General features: G+C 39.0%; 1 protein-coding gene across 1 annotated transcript in view; it reads right to left on the reverse strand.

Annotated features, from left to right (window-relative positions):
- LOC115019947 (leucine-rich repeat-containing protein 1) overlaps nt 1-20574 on the reverse strand; it is a 22659-nt gene continuing 2085 nt past the window's right edge. Inside the window, 14 exon segments of the mRNA XM_029449702.1 lie at nt 1-1465; nt 2318-2457; nt 3552-3724; nt 4671-4693; nt 4695-4787; nt 5896-5979; nt 6784-6902; nt 7244-7388; nt 8003-8077; nt 8716-8779; nt 9176-9232; nt 12766-12855; nt 14559-14637; nt 15294-15411. Of these exon segments, the coding sequence (XP_029305562.1) occupies nt 1307-1465; nt 2318-2457; nt 3552-3724; nt 4671-4693; nt 4695-4787; nt 5896-5979; nt 6784-6902; nt 7244-7388; nt 8003-8077; nt 8716-8779; nt 9176-9232; nt 12766-12855; nt 14559-14637; nt 15294-15411 (1419 nt within the window). The 3' untranslated portion in view covers nt 1-1306.

The raw sequence follows: 20574 nt of genomic DNA on the forward strand, positions 1-20574 counted from the left end.
TTTAGTGTTGCACTCATTTTATTGATCAGTGGTTAAAAAGTCATCCAAATCTCCCGGCACAGCGTCCATTTGAGATCCGTTTTGTGCAGTTTGATCAGAAAATAATTAAAAACATAAAAACCAACACTTGAACCAATTTCTCTGGTCCACTTTTTTTTGCAATCAATTTAAAAACAAAATACAAATTATTATGTACCATGTAAAAGAATTTGAGAAACGCTGAGAAGTGCAATAAAGTTGGACTTCTAACAACCGCATTTTTAAAAGGATGCAATCCTTGTGGTACGAACCTCATTCTCACCAAACCTCTGATGATTATTATATACAGTACTCGTTAAGGAAAGGAAAACTTTAAAAAGAAAGAAAATATACAACTGTTTTTGGCATCTATTTGAAACACATTGCAAAGCAGTGAAGCACAGCACATATAAATAAGACAGCAATGTTACTTCTGCATAATTAAGTTGCAGATGAGTAATTAAAGGTTGATGTGCAGTACTTAAATCCAAACTTAATGAATTATTCAAATCTATTTATTATCCAAAAATAGGTCTAGATGTTTTACAGATGAACAAAAAGAGGATTCAAGGCCATCCACTCACCCAATGACATGTATTGAATAAGACATCAGTGACTGCGTTTTGTTCACTTCTTTCATAATAATAAAAAAAAAAGGAAAAAAGTACCAACTTCAAAAAAGAAAAAAACTTTTATAAATCTGCAACTGATTAAGAAATTTGCTATACATTTTTATTTACATCCGAGCTGCCAAAAAGTATAAAAGTATCAATATTCACAAGAGATTATACAATAATCCTTAAATCAGTAGGTCCAAAAACTCCTGCTTTTATGTTTGCCCAAAATGTCAAAAGAATTCACCCAGTGTTTTAAAAATAGATATAGAACAAATATATAATACATTTATGAAGGTTTGACCATATTATAAAAGACTTATAATAGTGCAACTACCTAATGTATGTTTTTAAAAAGAGAAATTTTAAAAAGTAATACATCTTTAAATATCTTTTTAAAAAGGAGCATCTCTGTGCAGATTATTGCTGTGGACATTAAGAAGAGGAAGGCACGGCGGCCCAGGTAGACTGAGTCAAACACGTTTTACACAGGACTGGAGATGGAGTACAGGCAGTACAGTTACAGGCGTCCCAGGGTGTAATCAGAGGAGGGGTAGGCCACACCGGGGTTCATAGGTAAAAAAAACAAAAAAGAAAACAGGAGGGGTCTGCGGGGTTGTGCGGGACGACACGGCGAGACACAGGAGGTAAAAAAAACATTTCTGAGGTAAAGGTCACACAGATGTGGTCACTCTGTCTGCAGCGTTATTGACCTCGTTTTTGTTGGAGTCCAGGCCTTTGGCAGCGTTCAGGTCGTTGCGGAGGTTCTCGGCCGCTTTCTTCATCGTCTTCAGCTCGCCGGGGTGAGGCGTGGCCCGGCGGAGTAGTGTTCCCTGTGTGAAGGAAATACATTTAAATTAGTGGTGCTTTTGTTATATCTGCAGCAAAAAAGAGAAACAGTCGATTGTAAGAGGTGAGCTTAGAAAAGATGGTTCAAGGATCGCTCATAACATATATACAAAATGACTGAATGTAAATGTGGAGCATTTTCCTTGGAAGTCAAATCGAATAAGCTTCTTTGCAACAAGTTGAAAAAAATGTTGCTGTTGATCCAATTACAGTTAAATGGCGGAGGAAAAAGTAAACAAATTCTAAAAGTTTTATTTTCAATACAGTCAAAAATACAGACGCTCATCTTTCCACTAAACTGATGCAGTATCAGGGTTTACCGTGCGCACGCTCTACCAGGTGAGCGTACTGCACCTTTAAATGTATTTTAAAAGATTTTCTTTTATAAACAAATGTGTGTTATAATAGAAGCAAACTCCTTTAAAAAATAACTCGGAGCGTAGGTTGTGTGCGTTAGGGAGGGAGCGGTCGATAGAGCATGTGTGACGGTGAGTATGAAGTCAGCAGCAGTGGACGTAGCGGTGCAGTGTGTGTACAGTATAGGTTATTTGTTGTGACTAGATGCTACAACCCCCTTAAGACCTTACCTTACCTCACAAGCTAAGCTCTTGTGTCTGGCTTGCCAACTTTGACCCAGGCTCACTTAATGTGGGCTGACCTTTGTGCAGACGTTGCCTTTTTCTTCATTCGCCCCAGAGGATGAAGCCCACTTAGTTTGGAGATCCCCTGACCTTACCTCTAGCCCCACCAGCAGGTTAATCTCAGAGTGAAATATCACTAATATAAACTACTAGATGGATTAATGGAAAATTTGCCCTCGAGCTTAATGGTGTCACCTTGTCATCATCCTCCTCCTCCTCATCATCCAGAAAGTGAATGGCACTGATCCTGTTCATGGCTTTGTTGTCCCATGTGTCATCTGCCATGTCAGTCACCAGGCTCTCCAGGGCTCCACAGCGGGCAAGATTATCAGAGCCTGTGGTTGTTTTTAAAAAAGGAGACAACACAATTTGTTTTACTGGAATAAATGCACTCATCAACAAAATGCTCAGATAGAATTAGAGAGTGCGAGCTGAAGCGAATACTTCAGCAGATTCAAATCAATATGGTTGTTGTGATTGCTTCGCCGCAATCTGCCAACTCAAGAAATGAAAGCTGTCACATAACCCAGCGTTCATAAGAGAGAGCCTGAAACTGCCAGATCACAGTTTCAAATCCCAGGCTTAGTCACAGGCTTACAGCAACACAATCTTCCCTGCCCCCAACCCTCAGCTTTAGTCTCACTCGTCTGACCTCCGCCAGTCTTAGATCTGCATCTCACCCACGAGAGACCGAGATGGCACGTCACAAACATTTATGAATATATTTAGTTTTGAGAGAGAAACAAACATCTTTCTGAATGCGAAATACCGTGACAAGGAGCAACAAACACTTTGCAGTGAATCCCGGCGGATTTACATGCAGTGCTGTGGATGACAGGAAAGAAAATAAATTACAATAAAATGGTATAGTGCCGGCCCTCAGCTCGCCCACTATAGGGTATAGTAGGTATAGAGCATGTAATGGCAACAGGCCAGTCGCTGCTAAGCCTCTTTAGCTGTCCAATCCACCGCATTTCTGAAAAACACAACCAAGGAGGGCCTTAAGGGACGCGAGAGGCCTTGATCCGTTATAGGCTGTGATCCCTAGCAGGACCTCATAATCGACTGATACTGCAGGGAAGGATCAGAAGGCGCACAAATCCCTGCGCTTCCTCGAGCAGATCATGTGATAATGTCATCAAAACCGCGGGGCACTAAATACTCGGAGACGATGCGAGAACTGATAAGGAATATTACTCAAATGTCACGGCGATGGCACAAAGTCATTTCACTCGAGACACTTAATGAGCCTGGAGACACTGATCTAAAAACAGTACACAAGCAGAGAAACAAGAACACATATACCGTCATGTCAGTCTGGTATGAGAAAGATGTCGTCTCGATAGAGTCCCTGCTTCGGTTGATTCCTGAAGGTTATAATAAAACCTCTGAAGATTATTTGAGGCTTACGCTTGATGAGAAACGTTACCTTTATTGTCTGGTTCGTATGGCTGCTGAGGCAGCAGCACGCAGGTGAGCACCTTCTCGCCCGAGTCGGGATCCGAGTCGGTCTGAAAGGTGAGGAGAGGCTGCGACTGGTTCTCTGACAACCATAATGCTTTCAGTCGTAGCGTGGTCAGTGACATCGGTAAGTGGATGAGCCTAAAAACAAATCATATCTGTCAAGCAATTCACACTGATTTATATAAAACATCAAAAAAGGCACAGATGCAAAGTTCATGAGAAACACAACACAAAAAGATATTCAAATACAATTAAAAACATTAAGAGAGCCAAGAGAATAGAAAAGTATGAGCTAAAATAGAATAAGACATTAAAGTTACAGTGTGTAGTGTATGAAATGAATAATTATTTGATTTAACTAGGGTTAGGTCCAAACTGCAGTTTTCTGAGCGTTTGTTCCAGACATGGAGCATAAAAACTGAACGCTGCTTTTCCATGTTTAGTTTAAACACTGGGGACAGAAAGCAGACCTGTCCCAGACGACCTGAGAAGTCTGGATAGTTCATAATTTAGCAGAAGATCAGACATGCATTTTGGAACTAAACTATTCACTGCTTTATAAACCAGCAGTAGTATTTTGAAATCAATTGTTTGACAGGCAGGAGGCCCGTGTAAAGACCTCAGAACTGGACTGATGTGTAAAGACCTCAGAACTGGACTGATGTGTAAAGACCTCAGAACTGGACTGATGTGTAAAGACCTCAGAACTGGACTGATGTGATCCACTTTCTGGGTAGGACATAACGAAAGCACAAGATACCTGCAGGCTTGCAGTTGTTTTGACAATGCGGAGGAGGAGAAACGCTCTCCAGACACAGAGGTGAACATGTTTGTGTGTGACTAAAGCAGCAGACGTCACTGCAGCTTTCTCTGAAGACAAAGCTTCGACCAAAACAGCTCGTGGCAGAGAAACGAAGCCAAAACAACCTCCGACTGACGGTGAGTAATATGATCAACACATCAAGATAATCTTCAAGCATCAGGAGGTTTAAAAAACTTGTATTTAACAAGTATGATAATATTTGGTTAACATTTTAAATCACTTGAAAAAGACGATATGAACGTATATGAACGTTGGACGTACCTATTTCCGGAAACGTCTAGCACAGTGCAGTTCTGTGGCTTGCGACAGCTCTGACGGTATCCTCGTCAGTCTGTTCTCTCGTACACAGAAGACATTCAGACCGCTGCAGCCCCCGATCTAAGCAACAGAAGAGTCGGCATGATTCAGTCAGATTACATGTGTCCCGTGAAGCATGAAAACATAGGCAGACACACGTATAGGTAACAATTGTTGTATAAATCTGTCTTTTTAACAAAGCCAGGGCAAAAGAAACCAGAGTAAATCTGCTGTCAGCATTTGTACACTTTGTCCCAGAATTAGTGATCCCACTGGCAGTTAAATGTCAATGGGTTGTGGCTCAGGGGACCTAAAATTAGGAACAATTAGGCCTCGTAGCCAGACAAAGCAGATTCTTGATTGGCCAGCTACACTGGAGTTGTAATCCATTAATCTGCTCAGACACTGACCTGAGCAGGATACAAGTATTGTGAGATGCATCACATTAAAAAGAGCAGGTTAAGCTCATCATCTACACAGGTTAATATGATAGCTGCTTAATGCTTATTACATTACATTTAGCTGGCACTTTTGTCCAAAGCGACTTACAATAAGTGCAAACTCAGAACATGACTTGCAAAGAACAAACAAATCGCACATTATTATGTCTGTTTCCATGTAAGCACGGACACAATTCAGCCAGGAAAACGTTTTCTGAGCAACTAATCAACAATCAATAGAATCCATAAAACTGGGCCAATGGCCAAGTAGCTCAGAAAAGCACAAATCAGTACGTGGGTCGTGGTTACACTGCGTTTGTTAAAGATGTCATGCAATGCTGCTTTGAGAAAACAGTGACGCCATCGATTCATTATCTAGGCCAACTGTTATTTCTCTCCAAACACTGCAGTCTTTGCATCAATATGACACAGGGGCATTGTACGACGTCTGAAGAAGCCTTTCAGATTAAGCTTTAAACTTAAACAGACAAGAATGTCACAAACAGACACAATGGAGACACTCAGACAGGCTGAGCAAACCGGAGGACTGAGCAGTAAACGCCACAAGTAAGAGCATTGTTGATGCAAACGTGAATGAACTTTAGACAGTTTGAGCCAATGAAGATCTCAACAGTTGCATTAGCGCCAAATCCCAACTCGCAGGTGCTCTTTTATTCACACACACACACACACACACACACACACACACACACACACACACTATGTTAGTTAATATATGAAAAGCTTACCTCCTTAGGTAATGACGTTAGTTGGTTTCTGTCACAGTTGAAGTTGGAAACTCGCTTTAATTTCCCAACACTCCTAGGCAAACTCTGAAATAAATTAATCAAAACAATTATAAAAGAACATAAGGACTTTTTAAAATACACTGGAAGTTTAATAAAACATAAAAAGGCACAATAGGAGTATTTCCTTTTCTAATTTGTCTCTGTACATTATCTTTAGAAACACTTATACTGTTTGTCCCATTTGTCAATTTATCCAAAAGGACAGCATAGACAACCAAATCATTCACGTGTCACCAGTGCAGCACAGAGAGGACACGTGTTGCTCAGTCGCTACATTTACTAACACACACACACACACACACACACACACACACACACACACACACACACACACACACACACACACACACACACACACACAGACAGAACAGACAGACTGTATGCATCCCCTGAATGCAGCTTTCAATCTCTGTTTCACTCTGTGAGAACAACTCAATGTATTCCCGTCACATTCCAGAAGTTTTACATGTCAGTGTTTGATTATGATGCTGTGCTGATGTTTCCTGACAGTTCTGGGCTATTGAATGATTCTCAATAGTGCATTTTTCCACCACAGTTATGGTGTTGATGCAGCTTGTTAAAGTGGGACAAACAAACACATCCATAACAATTTGATGCAATTTGTAATGAGGATCAAATCTTTATCCTTCCATTATACTAAAAACCTTTATGTGATGTGCTGCTGCGTTCATAACGACTGATGCATAATAATTGCTAAAGGAAAAGAGCTATAAAGATATGTCGGTTATTATTTTATGTCTGGAAATTGTCCGTGCCTAAAGCTTTTTCCATGTGTGAAATAAGTGTGAAGGTTTTCTGCAAACGCACTTGTAGCTGGTTCTCTGTGAGCACGAGTTCAGTAAGGCTTTCACAGTTACCGATGCTCTCTGGAAGATACGTTAGCCTATTCTGATCCGCTTTCAATATAGAAAGTTTCCGTAGTTTTCCTGCAGAGGAAGAAAATAAATATATTAAAATCAAGATCAACTTTGCTCAGAAAGAGACTAATGAAGCAGTTACTGTGATAATGATGAAAATGTACACATGCATATTTATTTTTAGTGGCTTGTTTTCACAGCAAAGCATATTGGCTCGCCACACACAGCATCCTGTGTTCCATGGGTTTCATACATCAACATACCAACGAGCCATTTTGAATGAAACTTTATGAAGTAGCTAGATTTTCCCATATGTGAGAATCACCCAATAAAAAAGGAGAAATAACCTTTTAGATAAGACAGTCAATCATAATCATGCCAACAAGAGCTAGAAGGACTGTAATGCTTACCGATGCTTTCTGGTAGAGCATCGATGAGGTTCTGAGACACCAGCAGGTCGGTGAGCGACACCAGGCCCCCTAGCTCCTCTGGAAGTCGCTCCATTTTGTTTTCCGATACATCCAGACACAGCAGGCTTTTCATACTGCCCATCTCCTAAAGATCAGAGCAAAGGTTACAACAACATGGCAGCAAATACAATCTGAAAGCAGTGGAGTCAATGTTGTCCCTGAACTTGCCATATTTAATATTTAATCATGTGACCACACTGATAATGTTAAGAATATGTATATGTCTTTCATTTGTCATTTTTTATTTATTCATTTGCACATATAACCATATATAAAAAAAGACAGTAAGATTGTGCAGGAGAGGTTAAAAGCCAAACATGGCTTGTGAAGACATCCCCATGTTCTAGATATCAATACAAGAAAAAGGATAAAAAGAAACACAACGTAAGATTGCATAATTCATCAAAGTTTCAAGACTAAGTTGTAATAAATACAGTGACTGCTCTACATTTATATTCAGAGGACACATTTGTACATTTTAGGTTTTGACCAACAAGATTTGTCTTATTTTAGTTTGGATAAGACAAATGTTAAAAGTTGTATTTTATGATTGTATTGGGACTTATTGAGATGTGTCACATAGTCTTATATTTACTATTGGACACATCAATACAAATAACTATATGAAATGGTGGTCCTCTAATTAATACAGAGACAATAACAGAATCTCAAATACAAGAAACAAACTGATTAGCTTACCGAGGGGATTTCGGCCAACTGGTTTCCATCCAGCCACAGGTCCTTCAAGCTGACAAGACCGCCTATTGACTCTGGCTGTGTGGGAGGAAGACGTGAAGATGTTGAGAGAGTGAGAGCCAGGAGAACAGAAGAGAAGAATACAACTTCAGTGACCTGGTTCTGATAATGTACTTCTCCCGTATTCTTCCATCTACTTATTTTCCTCCAAGAGTTTGAGGCTATTTTATCATGGCTACTTTCAATTTGTCAAAGCCAATTTTAAGATAAAAATTGACATGTAGTTTGGCATTTGAAATGCATCACTTATTGGGCATTTGCATATATTCAATATTTCTCTAATACATGTATTTAAAGTGTCGACAGTGCGACTGTCCCAGATATTAATTATCAAAACTGAGATCAGAAACAACTCAGACAACATCCAACATTGGAAATAATTGAGTTCAATGTACACATGATGAATTCTAAATACAATAAAACATAAAAGACTCATTTCTTGACAGACTGACTTTGCTTCATCTGTCCATTAATAATGCAGCATGATCGTCCTCGCATAAGATTACAACCTAAAGCCAAAGCTCAAAGCAGATGGCCGCCCTCCCATCTGGGTGATGCGAGGTGAAAGCTGTTCTCGAGGGATGCTAATCTACTCGGACGTGACAAGAAGAAGGAAATGGGGAAACGTTTCTTTCTGCTCATTTTGTGAAACTTACCAAACTGTATAGTTCATTATTTCCTAGGTCGAGCTCTTCAAGTCTACGAAGCATAGATAGTGACCTGTGGACGACACATGCAAGGGACGATCAAATTAAAATGCAATCAAAATATAAATGCAGAGGCCTATTTGAATATTAGAGGGAACTACTTCAAACTATTTCTACTAGTGTTCCTCTGAAAGAATTTTAAAACTTCTTCACACTTCCTGACGATGCACGGGCTCCTCAGTAACTCTTTTAAACATTATTATTTTAAATTATAAAGCTGAACTTGTTATTTTAAACAAGTATATTGTGGTATTATTGTGTTTGTTGTAGTTTGAGTGTCTGGTGAGGAGGATTTATATCCCGTTTAGATTTACTGCATGTTGTAGAACTTATTAAACTCTGTTAACAAGGTGATGTTGCTCCTTAAGAAAGAATATACACATTTAGGTGCAGTTGGTTGAATACTTACTCTGGTAGGAATGTCAGCAGATTTTCTCTGAGCTCGAGTGATACCAAATTGGAAAGACTGCAATGACAGGCAAAAAGAGAGATGATTATACGTTTCTGCAAATGCCATGAAGTGTAGTTTCTCTACAACTAATACTCATATCTCCATAACGCAGACTAGAGCAGCAACTAGCGTTCTTTTAACACCGTCGATGTGTCCGTGTTTCTTTTCTCGATTAATCAATATTGACGTTTGGTTTAGAAAATGGTGAAAGATGTCGAGCAGTTCTTCCCAAAGCCCCAAGATGATGTCCTCAAATGACTTGTTTTGTCCACAACTCAAAAGACATTCAGTTACTGCTGAAGATCAAGTAAATATTCACATTTAAGAAGCTGGAATAGGAGAATTTAGACTTTAGACACAGATATATTGTACATGCTGCTCTTTGTGTTTCTAAACAAAACGTTTGAAAGCTAAAAATGATTGTGAAATATGTCCTTGCAATCAGATATCTGAGAACAGGAAGTATTTTTGGAGGCGTGTCATTCTTATCAGGGCTGTAAAATCGCAGCAGCATAAACAACCACGGCAAGCTTTAGATGAAGAGCAGAAATGTCTAAATGGCTATCATAGAGCAAAGTACAGGGTTATCTTCTGGCCGTGCTGCTAATGTACACCTAAGTACTGTACATGTGCCCATTAGAACAGTACAAAGTCCATCTTGTTGATCAGAACCCAGACTAACTCATTCAGCCTGGAGTGGGATTAGAGATGGACCGAGGAGTCAACACAAAGCCTTTCCGTTTATAAAGTGAGCAAACACACATTTGATTTGGGATTAACCTAATCTAGTAGGTATGAAATGAAATGCAACAGCTACTTTCCCTTAATCTTGTGTTTTTCATTCACCGCCGGAGATTAAAAGACAGACCGAAGAAATAGTGAAAACAGCCGCAGCTAACTGCATCAAGTGTCTCGGGTTTCTGTGAAAGCCTCTTTTTTTTTGGGGTCGGAAAACATTCCCATCTCCGGATATAACCCGCTAATGTCATTTAACCTTTTGAACGTTAATCTTATCCTCGTCTAAAAACCCACACCATGTTTTTCATTACCTCTTCCCTTGACAGAGGGCAGGCCTTAAGTCACCGCGTTACGCAAGATAGATATGGGACATATGTGGGGGCACGTGCCGTCCCAGGAGGAAAAGGGTGTTAGGAGATCTCTATAACTCAAACAGACTTTGCTGGGAGGAAAATTGTAAATCTCATACACACAGATTTATATCACAGTTTCCCTCGTCTGTGTTCAGTTTGCAGCCGTTGCCATGGTAAAAGAATATGAGCAAAAGATAAATCTTTTTGGGTGCCGAGGGCATTGAAATATAATCTATCCAGGAAACAGTGTTGATCGGGAGCACTTGGCTTGCGAGAGCGCACAAATCAGAAGTTTATTTAAGACTTTTCAAATGCTACATTCAGTTTCAAACAAGAACGAGTTTTAATCTCAATTGACTTTGGTTTTAATCTTTTTAGGTTTGATGAACGCTCAACACCAGAGCTGCAACGATTAGTCAAACAATGAATTAGTTGATCGACAGAAAAAATGATCACAGACTCTTTTGATCGTTAAAGAACATAAACATGGTAGAAAATGTTGTTTTCAGCGTCTCAAATATGCAGATTTCCAGCTTTTATCCATTTTAAAAATCACATTAAACTGAATATCTGACAAAACAAGACATTTCAAAGACATCACCTTGGACTTTGAGAAACTGGGATGGACATTTATTTTTACTGTTTTCTGACATTTTATAAACCAAATGATTAATCTAGAAACTAATCTGCAGATTCAGTCTAGTTTTAGCCCATGCATCTATAATCCATTACAGTATGGATCGTCATCTGGTGTCTTGCATGAAATCTAATTTAGTACGTGTCGAACATTCAATTTAACATTAAGGCTAAAAAACTCATCTATAAAAAGTAGCAAAGAATTATTTCAAAGTCGACAATCCTGATTTACAATCACGAAAGGCGCAAAAAGAAATCCTTTCTTGAATCATAGTCAGGCTCTCATCCGCCTGCCATGCATCATCCCTCAGAGGTTAAGCAGAAATCCTTCATTTATGGCCCCCATGGCAAGCCAAGACAAATCTTTGTTTAGTTTAGCTCCGACTCACTCAGCGGTTATCTAATGGTTAAAATATGCCATCCAGAGCCCTGCCAGTAATTATTTTTAAAAAAAACACACTTCTGGACAGGATCAGCACAAGTTTCACTGTGGTGATCAACGTGAGATAAAGAGCCGATCTATTTTTGTCTTAAATACATTCAGTTAACATGTTATGCGTTTAAAAATAAGGAAAACTTTCTCAGCAGTTAAATTGTAGTACCTATTAAATCAACCAAATGTCAGGATATTAACAACATTTCTAACCAAATGTGCACATCTATTCACGTCTACCCTTTAAATCCACCTGTAAGGGTTTAATTTCAGTTTCCCTTAAAATCCCAACTTCTACTAAAAACATCCCTTGTAGCAATTTGAGCTAAAAGCACATAGTTGTGTTATTAAATCCAATTATAAGACCAGAGACCTCATAGGAATAAGAATGTTGGCCAGACATGCCTTTTAACTGCAGATTATATGCCATCTCACAGAAAAGCCTTTAATGAACAAAGACAATGCAGCCAGGGAGAGGACACTGATGCGTCTGTGAAGAGTAATGTTGTTGGTGTGTTTTCCCCAATGCACGGAGATTTTAGAAGAAATGTTCATCATTATCAGGGGAAGTGAGAAGCACTTTGAAAAGGTTGGTGGTTTGGTTGAGCAAATATCTGCTGAAATTGGTTCTGTATTGAGGGTATTCTGTATTATAGTATTGATTGAAAGAAATATAATTAAAAAAGATAAAGTGAACAATTATCCAAGACCACAAAGGTTAAAGCAAAGTGTGAGACGAGGAAATACAGAGAGAGAGCGGTGGGATGTTACGTGACAAAGAGGCTACGCTCAGACTGCAGGAACAAGTGGCTGGAGTTCATTGTCAGTGGGAACAGACAAATCACATGGAAGCTGATCTTTTTTTCATCTGGGCCACTTTCATATGTCTGCTTTTTGCAATGCAACCTCAGTCTGAACAGTTATATCCCAATTCATGCGACTTTTACGTCACAATTGTGTGCTGTCGAGTCTTGTGGAGAGGCGCAGACAGATGTAGTTAAAAGTAGTTTTCGTGAAGCTATTTCTGTCACGTTGCCAACTTATAAATGAAACCGTAAGCGCTTCAGTGGCCTCCATGTTTACTTCCGTACGACAGCAGGTGCTGCGCGTGAAGTCTTTGTTATTGTTCTTTTTCACATGCGGGTCAGTTTAGGACAAGTTCACACTGGAATCTGATAACAGCCAAACAAAAGAAAATGGATCTGGACAATAAATCTTAATTGCGCACTAAGGCTTACAGTTTGAACGCAGCCAAAGTCCCCGGATTTCATCATAACATTATATTCACCTCAGGCTGCTATAAAACTGTGTGGAAATGTTTTACCGGCAAAGGCCAGATACACTCAATACGTCAAAGCAAGTGTGATGACACATTTACATTTACTCACTTCCCAACGTTTTCTGGAAGAACTTGCAATGAAATATCATTGATGGAAAGGCATGTTAGATTCCGTAGCTCTGGAAAGCTTTCAGGTAACCTGCACAAATAAAAAGAGAAGCACAGATCATTATTTAATTAAAATGCTTAAAATACTTCAACGGAATATTTTTTTAATTAACTTGTGGATGAAAATTTAACCATTTTACGTCTAGCAAGAGAGGAGGATTCTAATTGGATGGCCATGTTGCTTTGTTTCTAAAGACACTGTACTGGAGGTGATGTTAAGCAAGACTTCAACACACTTCGCCATAAACTCTTTGATAAGTTGAAATAGTTTATCTGTGCTTGATTCATCTTTGCCCTCTGTCCTGCCCTTTTTATTTCTTCTCCTACATAAAATCAAATGTTTAAACTTGTGTATGAACATCAAAAAGGATCAAAAGGGGTCAACATATTCCTGTTCAACTGCAGGATGTGAGGCTGTGATTACACGGGACAATATCTTGAATGCTCTTGGGACATTTTTCCAGCAATAGTAAAGTTGCCGTGCTCGGGTCTCCTGAAAACAGGATACAGAGTGCCTGTATGTTCGCTTTCTAGATTGTTTGTCTTGAACAAGCAGACAATGAGTCAGACAACTTGTTTACTTTTTCTTGTGAGGTTTTCTTACTTTACACACCATTATCCTCTTTAATATTGCAGGCTGGTCAGAGAGGACTACTTAGATACTAAATGTGGTCACACTTTGAACAATAGCAGCAGCAGCAGCAAGAACAACAAAATAATGCTTCTCCACCGGAAGTGTATTTTTAATAATTGTCTTTGAAGCATCCCACATAAATGTGGGCTGGTGGGACAACAAAGCTCTAATAGTTCTCTTCAAAAAAATGTTTTGGAATGAAAGTAATATCCTATTACACTAATTAACAAAGCCTTGAGATCAGACAGGTATTTTTCATTTCTTAAGAGGGCCATCAACGACTTTTGCACATCTGAAATTCAAACTGGAACCTGCATTCAATCCCAAAATGGCAGGTCCTTTAAAAACAGAACTAATACAGACAATTAAGCCATAGCGTTTCATATTTTCTGGTGCCGTCAATACAAAATTGTTTCTTTATTTTCCAACTATGCAGAGTTGAGAAATAGAAAATGTTTATTTTCTATTTAAATATGAATATACTCGTAATTTATAGAGTTAAAAGAACACAGATTGGTCCTTTAATATTCCCTTCCAATTATGATTGCAACATCCATACTAACCCATTTAGTCACAACTCGACCTTTGCTATCAAACGTTTAAAACAGGACTAATTAAAGAGTGGAAAATTAGGCTACTACTGTGGAAAAAGAGTGTTGTGTGTGTGTGTGTGTGTGTTAGTGTGTGCACTCTAAAAGTATTGAACACCAATGCCTTTGTAATGCTATTCATTGTTGCCTCCTAAACTATTTACTGCAGTGTGGTTTTGCCCCCACTGAGGTGCAAATGACTTTTAGTCTCATCCACACAATGAAATGCATGTTCTGCACAATCTGCAAGCTGTCAAGGAAAGTGTGTGAATGTTCATCACAGCAGGGGATCTTACAAAACCGCATTGCAGACAATGGAAAATTATATCTTATATCTGTACTCCCTGCTTTTCTTTTGTTTTTTTAAATCTCCATAAATGAGCCTGTTCATTTAGTGAAAGTATCTAAATCAATATAAAATGTATGCTTTTTAGAAATGTTACAGCTGAATATTTTAGAACAGACCGATATTTAAGTATTAAATAAAAGCAACATAATCTGGAGGACTACCTTGTTAATGGATTTCCACTGAAATCTGCCACTTGGAGGGCTTTGCAGTATGAAATGCTCTCTGGAATTTCCATAATATCTGAAAAAGAGAAAAGACACAACACCTCTTAATTACAATAAACACACAATACAATCAGCAGTAGTTAAGTATTACATTTGATGATAATATATTAAAGTTGCTTTAAAAACTGTATTTTTAGATAAATCTAATGTATAATAAACCTAATTATGATTCAATAGTTATGTTACCCGGGTCCAATTCTTAAATACAAGACAAAAAAGTACCATGTACCATTGTTTAAAACACGTCCACTTAATGTGGACTCAACACAAACAGCACTGCGTGTTAAATGTCTGTTTTACTTTCTTTTAGCTTCTGAATTTTGTTTCGCTCTGTGAACATCCTGCTCTGTTGCAAGAGAAACCCCACCAGTGTGTCTAAAGGAATATGTGCCGGTCTATTCAAACGACTCGGGAGATTCAGGCTTAATGCAAACCATGCTTTCATTTTATGCGTTAGTTGCATCAGCTTCACAGAGAAGAAGTAAATCCGTCAGTGGGAGCCGTCGCTGAACTTCATGCTGTCTTGCTCAATTGTAAACATATATTCTCACAGATGTGAAGAAAATACGCAGAAACACAGTTATGAAATGTAATATGTACCAAATGGTTATGCACTATAATATTCTAGATTACTTTTGTGCTGCGTTGGCATATCAGTGTTTCCCTTCTTACCATTTCGAGAGACATCCAGTTCTACCAGCTGCATAAAGTTCGCTATTTCTGGTGGAAGTCTCTGGATCTCGTTGTCACTCAGGCCAAGTTTTCTTAGTTTCAGCAGCTGGAAAAATGGCTGAAAGGTGAAAAGAAATGCATATTCAGTAAAAAGCTTTAAATGGCGTCACATTTTAGCTATACGCTTTGACGACACTGGTGCAACCTGGACTGGATACAGAGTTAAAAGTGAGGAGAATTACAAATAACAGGACAAGTGTCCTCACTTTGAGGTACCATACATATCCGAGAACAGGTTTTCACTTTCTGTCTCCCAGTTACAAGTCTGTGTCTCCTACAGACCACTCTACTCTTTACTGTGCTTTTCTGACACTATCAAACTGAATTTAGGTCCTCAGATAGTCAGGTAAAACTCTTAAAATAGTATTGAGAGGTTATGGTCACAGGTTGCCATTTAGTAAGTTTAAGTTGTACAGAGATCCATCTTTGTTATCAACTTAGATCCAGCTGCCACACTTTTTTCCAAATGGCAGAACCAATTATCACAAGCATCAACTTGATGAGCAGAACAAGAGCAGGCAGAGCCTCTCCTGTGCGGTGGTAAAACAGGTAGCGAACAATATAGCTTCAGGTTCCCTGAACGTTTTGGCATGAACAGAAAAAGCAGACTTGTGAATTTCCCCTCCGGCCTTTGTATTTTTCCTTCTGTTGCTAGCTACAAGGCAGCTGGCCATGAGGGCTCATCCATGAATGTAGTTTCTAAATACATTAATTTCTCATTCAAACAATCAATCACTTAAGTTGCTGAAGTATGTCCAGCATGTTGCAAACACATATATTGGTCTGAATGTGGCTAAATAAAACTTTGTTCTCGATCCTTGTACACAAGCCTGTTGCGCCTGTTGCACAACAACTGCAGCAGTGCAACACAACGACTGCAGCAGTGCAACACAACGACTGCAACAGTGCAACACGACGACTGCAGCAGTGCAACACAACGACTGCAGCAGTTCAACACAACGACTGCAGCAGTTCAACACAACGACTGCAGCAGTGCAACACAACGACTGCAGCAGTGCAACACAACGACTGCAGCAGTTCAACACAACGACTGCGTTTTCCAATCAGACAAGTGGATTGCATTGCAGGTCTCCACTTTTCCATAACTTCCATGCACTCTTTTATGTTGTAAAGATATGTCACTATTGGAATCCATTGACATGAATTGAAACTGCAACAGCTTTTTACAACCACCCGTTTACCACACAAATTGTTTTAGATTGAGTATGTCACTCAAATGGCTGGTAGGGGAACACCTTTTTTAGGCTTTAGAAAAAATGTGTCTTTATTTTTTTTTTAGAGGGAACTACACCAGTGCTCTCCTTTGGTTCCCCTTTATATTAGCTCAATGTCCTGGATTGTTGTATGCTCAGGTAAATGTAACATTGTTTGTCTGAAGGTTGCAGGATCTCAACAATTTACTGAAGCTGTTATACAGAAAAGGTTCATTACATCGGTATGGCTGTCGCACAGACAACCCATGCAGCTCATTATTGTAAAATTAGCCTCACTTTTTCTACCATCCGTATTGACTTCTGATTCCTTCTTAATTAATGACTCCCGATAATATTTAGCTCTATATATGTTTCTGGATGTTTAGTGTGGGTACGGAAGGAAAAACGGAAGTATAAAAGCTATAATGACATGCACATCTGATCATTGCTAATGTTAGTCAGGTGTAAATGCAATCTCGAACATGTGTCATTATCCGTAGGCCATATCTAGATCACATTTTAATAATGTGTGCCCAAGAGTCCAAAAGTCAAACTCCACCCTGTTAAAAAATGCACATGTCATTCCAAGGTCTTAAGACAGTTCAAACAGTCTCTAATTCATCGTCAACAATCCTATAATCTTACAGGTTATGACTGTTTGACTGAGCCGTTGCATCTTAACCACTTTCACTTTTACTTGCTTACAAAAACATATTGTAGGTGCAGTTTGGTCTTCCAATCTCAAGTGCACAGCTCAAAGATTTGTGTCTTGATCATATGATCAAGGGAGTCTTTGCTTGTACAGACTTGTTTCATGTCAGGAAACCAATCTGAACAGTGGCAGTGATCAGGAAAATAATGCAAATCAAGCTTTAAGGCCGTTTGTACCGTCGTGTTTACCACTTTTAGACTTCCTACTTCAACTATGCCTCTCCTTTATGACACAACAATCACAGGCGGAAGCAAACACAGCAGGTACTCTGGATCCTTCAGTATCGAGGATTCAAAGCGTTCTGCTAGAGACAAAACAGAGGTGGTTTCATTCAAATGCTTTTAACTGGCTTTTATTCCCCATTCTGATCCTCTTGATAACAAAGAGTAACAAAGAGCAATACGTAGTTCTGTATTATTGGTCTAATCGCAACTTTGTTTTGCGAGTCTTACATTATCACACTCACAGCAAACCTGTTCTTCCTGTTGGTGTCATTCAGCGACACGCCCCAAAAAAATCACCCATGTGTGACAAACAAAACCCAAAACAGGACGAGTCAAGAATACATTAACCATTCTCTCAACTCCCGAGTCAATGTTTGAATCCTCAGTTTCACCTTCAGCACTGTTTGTTAGAGAACAGGCAGAAGCCTGAGGGTGGTTTGTGGGAAGCGCATGCCTGGATTATTGCAGCGTCTGCGAGATATCCCTTAACATTTTTTATACAACACTAAAATGTTAGACAATCAGCCTTAAAAAGCAAGAGTTTGTTTGCAAGGCCACAACCCTACAGCCATAATGACTAAGTCAAAGTAAAAGACTTGAGTGTCGAATGCTTCTATGCATACATGTATGCTACATGTATTATGTATCACAGTATAGGCCAGAGTTAAATCTGTCTGAACCACAAACGCATGAAACCCAACAACTGCACTATTTTTATGACAGTTCTTTCTTTGCAAGAACATCTTCTTGACGATCACGAGTTAGTAAGTCAGTTCAACCACCAGCTTCCTGCTCTGAGATTCATAATACCACTTTATTTACCACTTCACACATCCCATCATAAATCCTGCAGCTTCCTGTCTCAATGTGGCTTCTTCTTCCATCACTGTGTGGCATTTCTGAACGACCTAAATAGTCTCCAAAAAGCTACTCACGCCTGAAATATCTGATTGTTTTGTTCAACAAACAGTCCAGAACCCAAAGATACTCAGGATGCTTACATAGAAGATTTAGAAAACCAGCAAATATTCACATTTGAGTTGCTGGAACCAATAGAATGTTTGACTTGTCGGCCAATTGACGAAACAATTAACTTATTTATTGTTTCAACTATAGCCTGAACCCTATTTTACATTTGCAACAAAACAAAGTTATATCTGGTCATTTTATTGCTTGTCAAGTTGATAAATATGATAATTGTAGGGCTCCAAACTTCCAAAAAAAAATGTATTATCGATAAATCTGCACAATTAATGGTTTAGTCTTAAAAATGTCATCAATGTCAAAAAGTAAAACATTTCAATTTCCCACAGCCCGAGGAGATGTATTAAAATTGCTTGATTTACTCGACCATCCATCCAAACTAAAAATATTGAGTTGACTATCGTATATGACAAAGAAAAGCATCCGATCCTCACATTGAGAACCAGAAAAGGTTTTACATTTTTGCTTGAGAAATGATTGAAACAATTACTTGATTTTAAAAATGGCTGCCCTCTTAATTAAATGAATAATTGTTGCCACTTCAAGTAATTATATTATGCATAAGTATATACATTGTAGGTGTAAGAAAGATGAATAAACAGTTACTCTCTTTGACACAGCCGCCCACACCTTTGTTGGGAACAGTGGAAACTGCATTCATTTTAAAACTGGACGAACAGGCAAGAGCAGAGGGTGTTGCATTCCTTCTTCTTCTTCTCCGGTTAGTTTCTTACAGTAGATTGACGGCTTTTTAGTAATCTTACGACCATTGTTTGCAATCCAAAAGGATGGTGTGTATATGTATCTTGAGGACTAGTTGCTTAAGGGATACTTTGAATAAACAAAGAGACATAAGTTACTGTTTGCTAACTTTGGTCCACTGCCTCATCACAAATAATACATAAAACAATCAAGGAAACACAAAAGGTGCCAAGAGAAGCAGGACCTGTGCTTCATGTCTCCATGACGTGGTCAGCACAGTTTTCTAGGTAAAACTATCGTAACACTAGCTCAAGTTCACACCTTTGTTGTTTCATCTCACTGAAAAATATGTTACTGTGTCTTTGTTACGTCATTGTCACAACGATAACAAGTGGACAGTCAGTGTTTATTCATTCAGCCTCCTCCTCGGAGGCAAATGTGATGAGGCCACACCGCGAGCACTGAACTGCACTGATACAAAGGTTTATCCAGTTGGACGTTTGTTGGGTTCACTCAGCAAGCATTGATGACATTAGTTACATGCCAAAGAGCACAATAAACAGCTTCTCTTGCCGCAACCCCTCTACCCTCTAACCATACTTAGAATATTTTTGAAGTGAGCATAGCAGTGCCTGAACTGTCGTCGTGTGTTAGCACAATGCGAGAACACCTGCTGACCACATCTTTGACAGCCAAGACGATGGGAAGAAGGTTTACTTTGCCAGTTCCCAGTTTGTCAGGTGTACTGTCTGTCATGTTTATGGTTTTATTGGTCTGTACTAAACAATTCAGGTCAATGATTCATTATTAGAAAAGAGGCAACAACAAAACACATAATACTGTCTTTGTTTTCAGTCAGAATACCTGTTCCTGTGCTTTTCTCCAATGGACAAAGTACGCAGTGTGACACGGCCATGGGAGGTTGCTCACATTATCTCTGTGCCTCATTTCTATGGACATGCCAAACCCAAAAATATTCTTTCAGCTCTCTTTTCTTTCCTCTATGGGTGCTGTAAAGTGTAGACCAAATAACTTTTTCTATTTAGATAAAAACCAAATCATCAACTCTACTGCTTAAAACGTTTAAGAGCTAACCACATTAGTTGCATTTATGGTTGCGGTTGAGGGGTGTTTTCTTTAAATTACACACTTCACAAGTGTGTAAAGAAAGAACGAAGGACATGTCAAGGGCACAAAGTAGTCTTTCAATCCAATCAGCTTTGCATTGACCCACCATGACTCCAGTTATCTCAAGTCTTCTTCCATAATCTGTCCACTTGTCATAAACAGCTGTAGACACAGTAGTTTGCCCAATGCAATCCCTGCTTTTGAAGGTTACATTAAGAGAACACATTTCTCAGGTTTAAAAATACACTCTCCAGAGC

Source organism: Cottoperca gobio, chromosome 15, assembly GCF_900634415.1.
Source record: "Cottoperca gobio chromosome 15, fCotGob3.1, whole genome shotgun sequence".
Taxonomy (NCBI): Eukaryota; Metazoa; Chordata; class Actinopteri; order Perciformes; family Bovichtidae; genus Cottoperca; species Cottoperca gobio.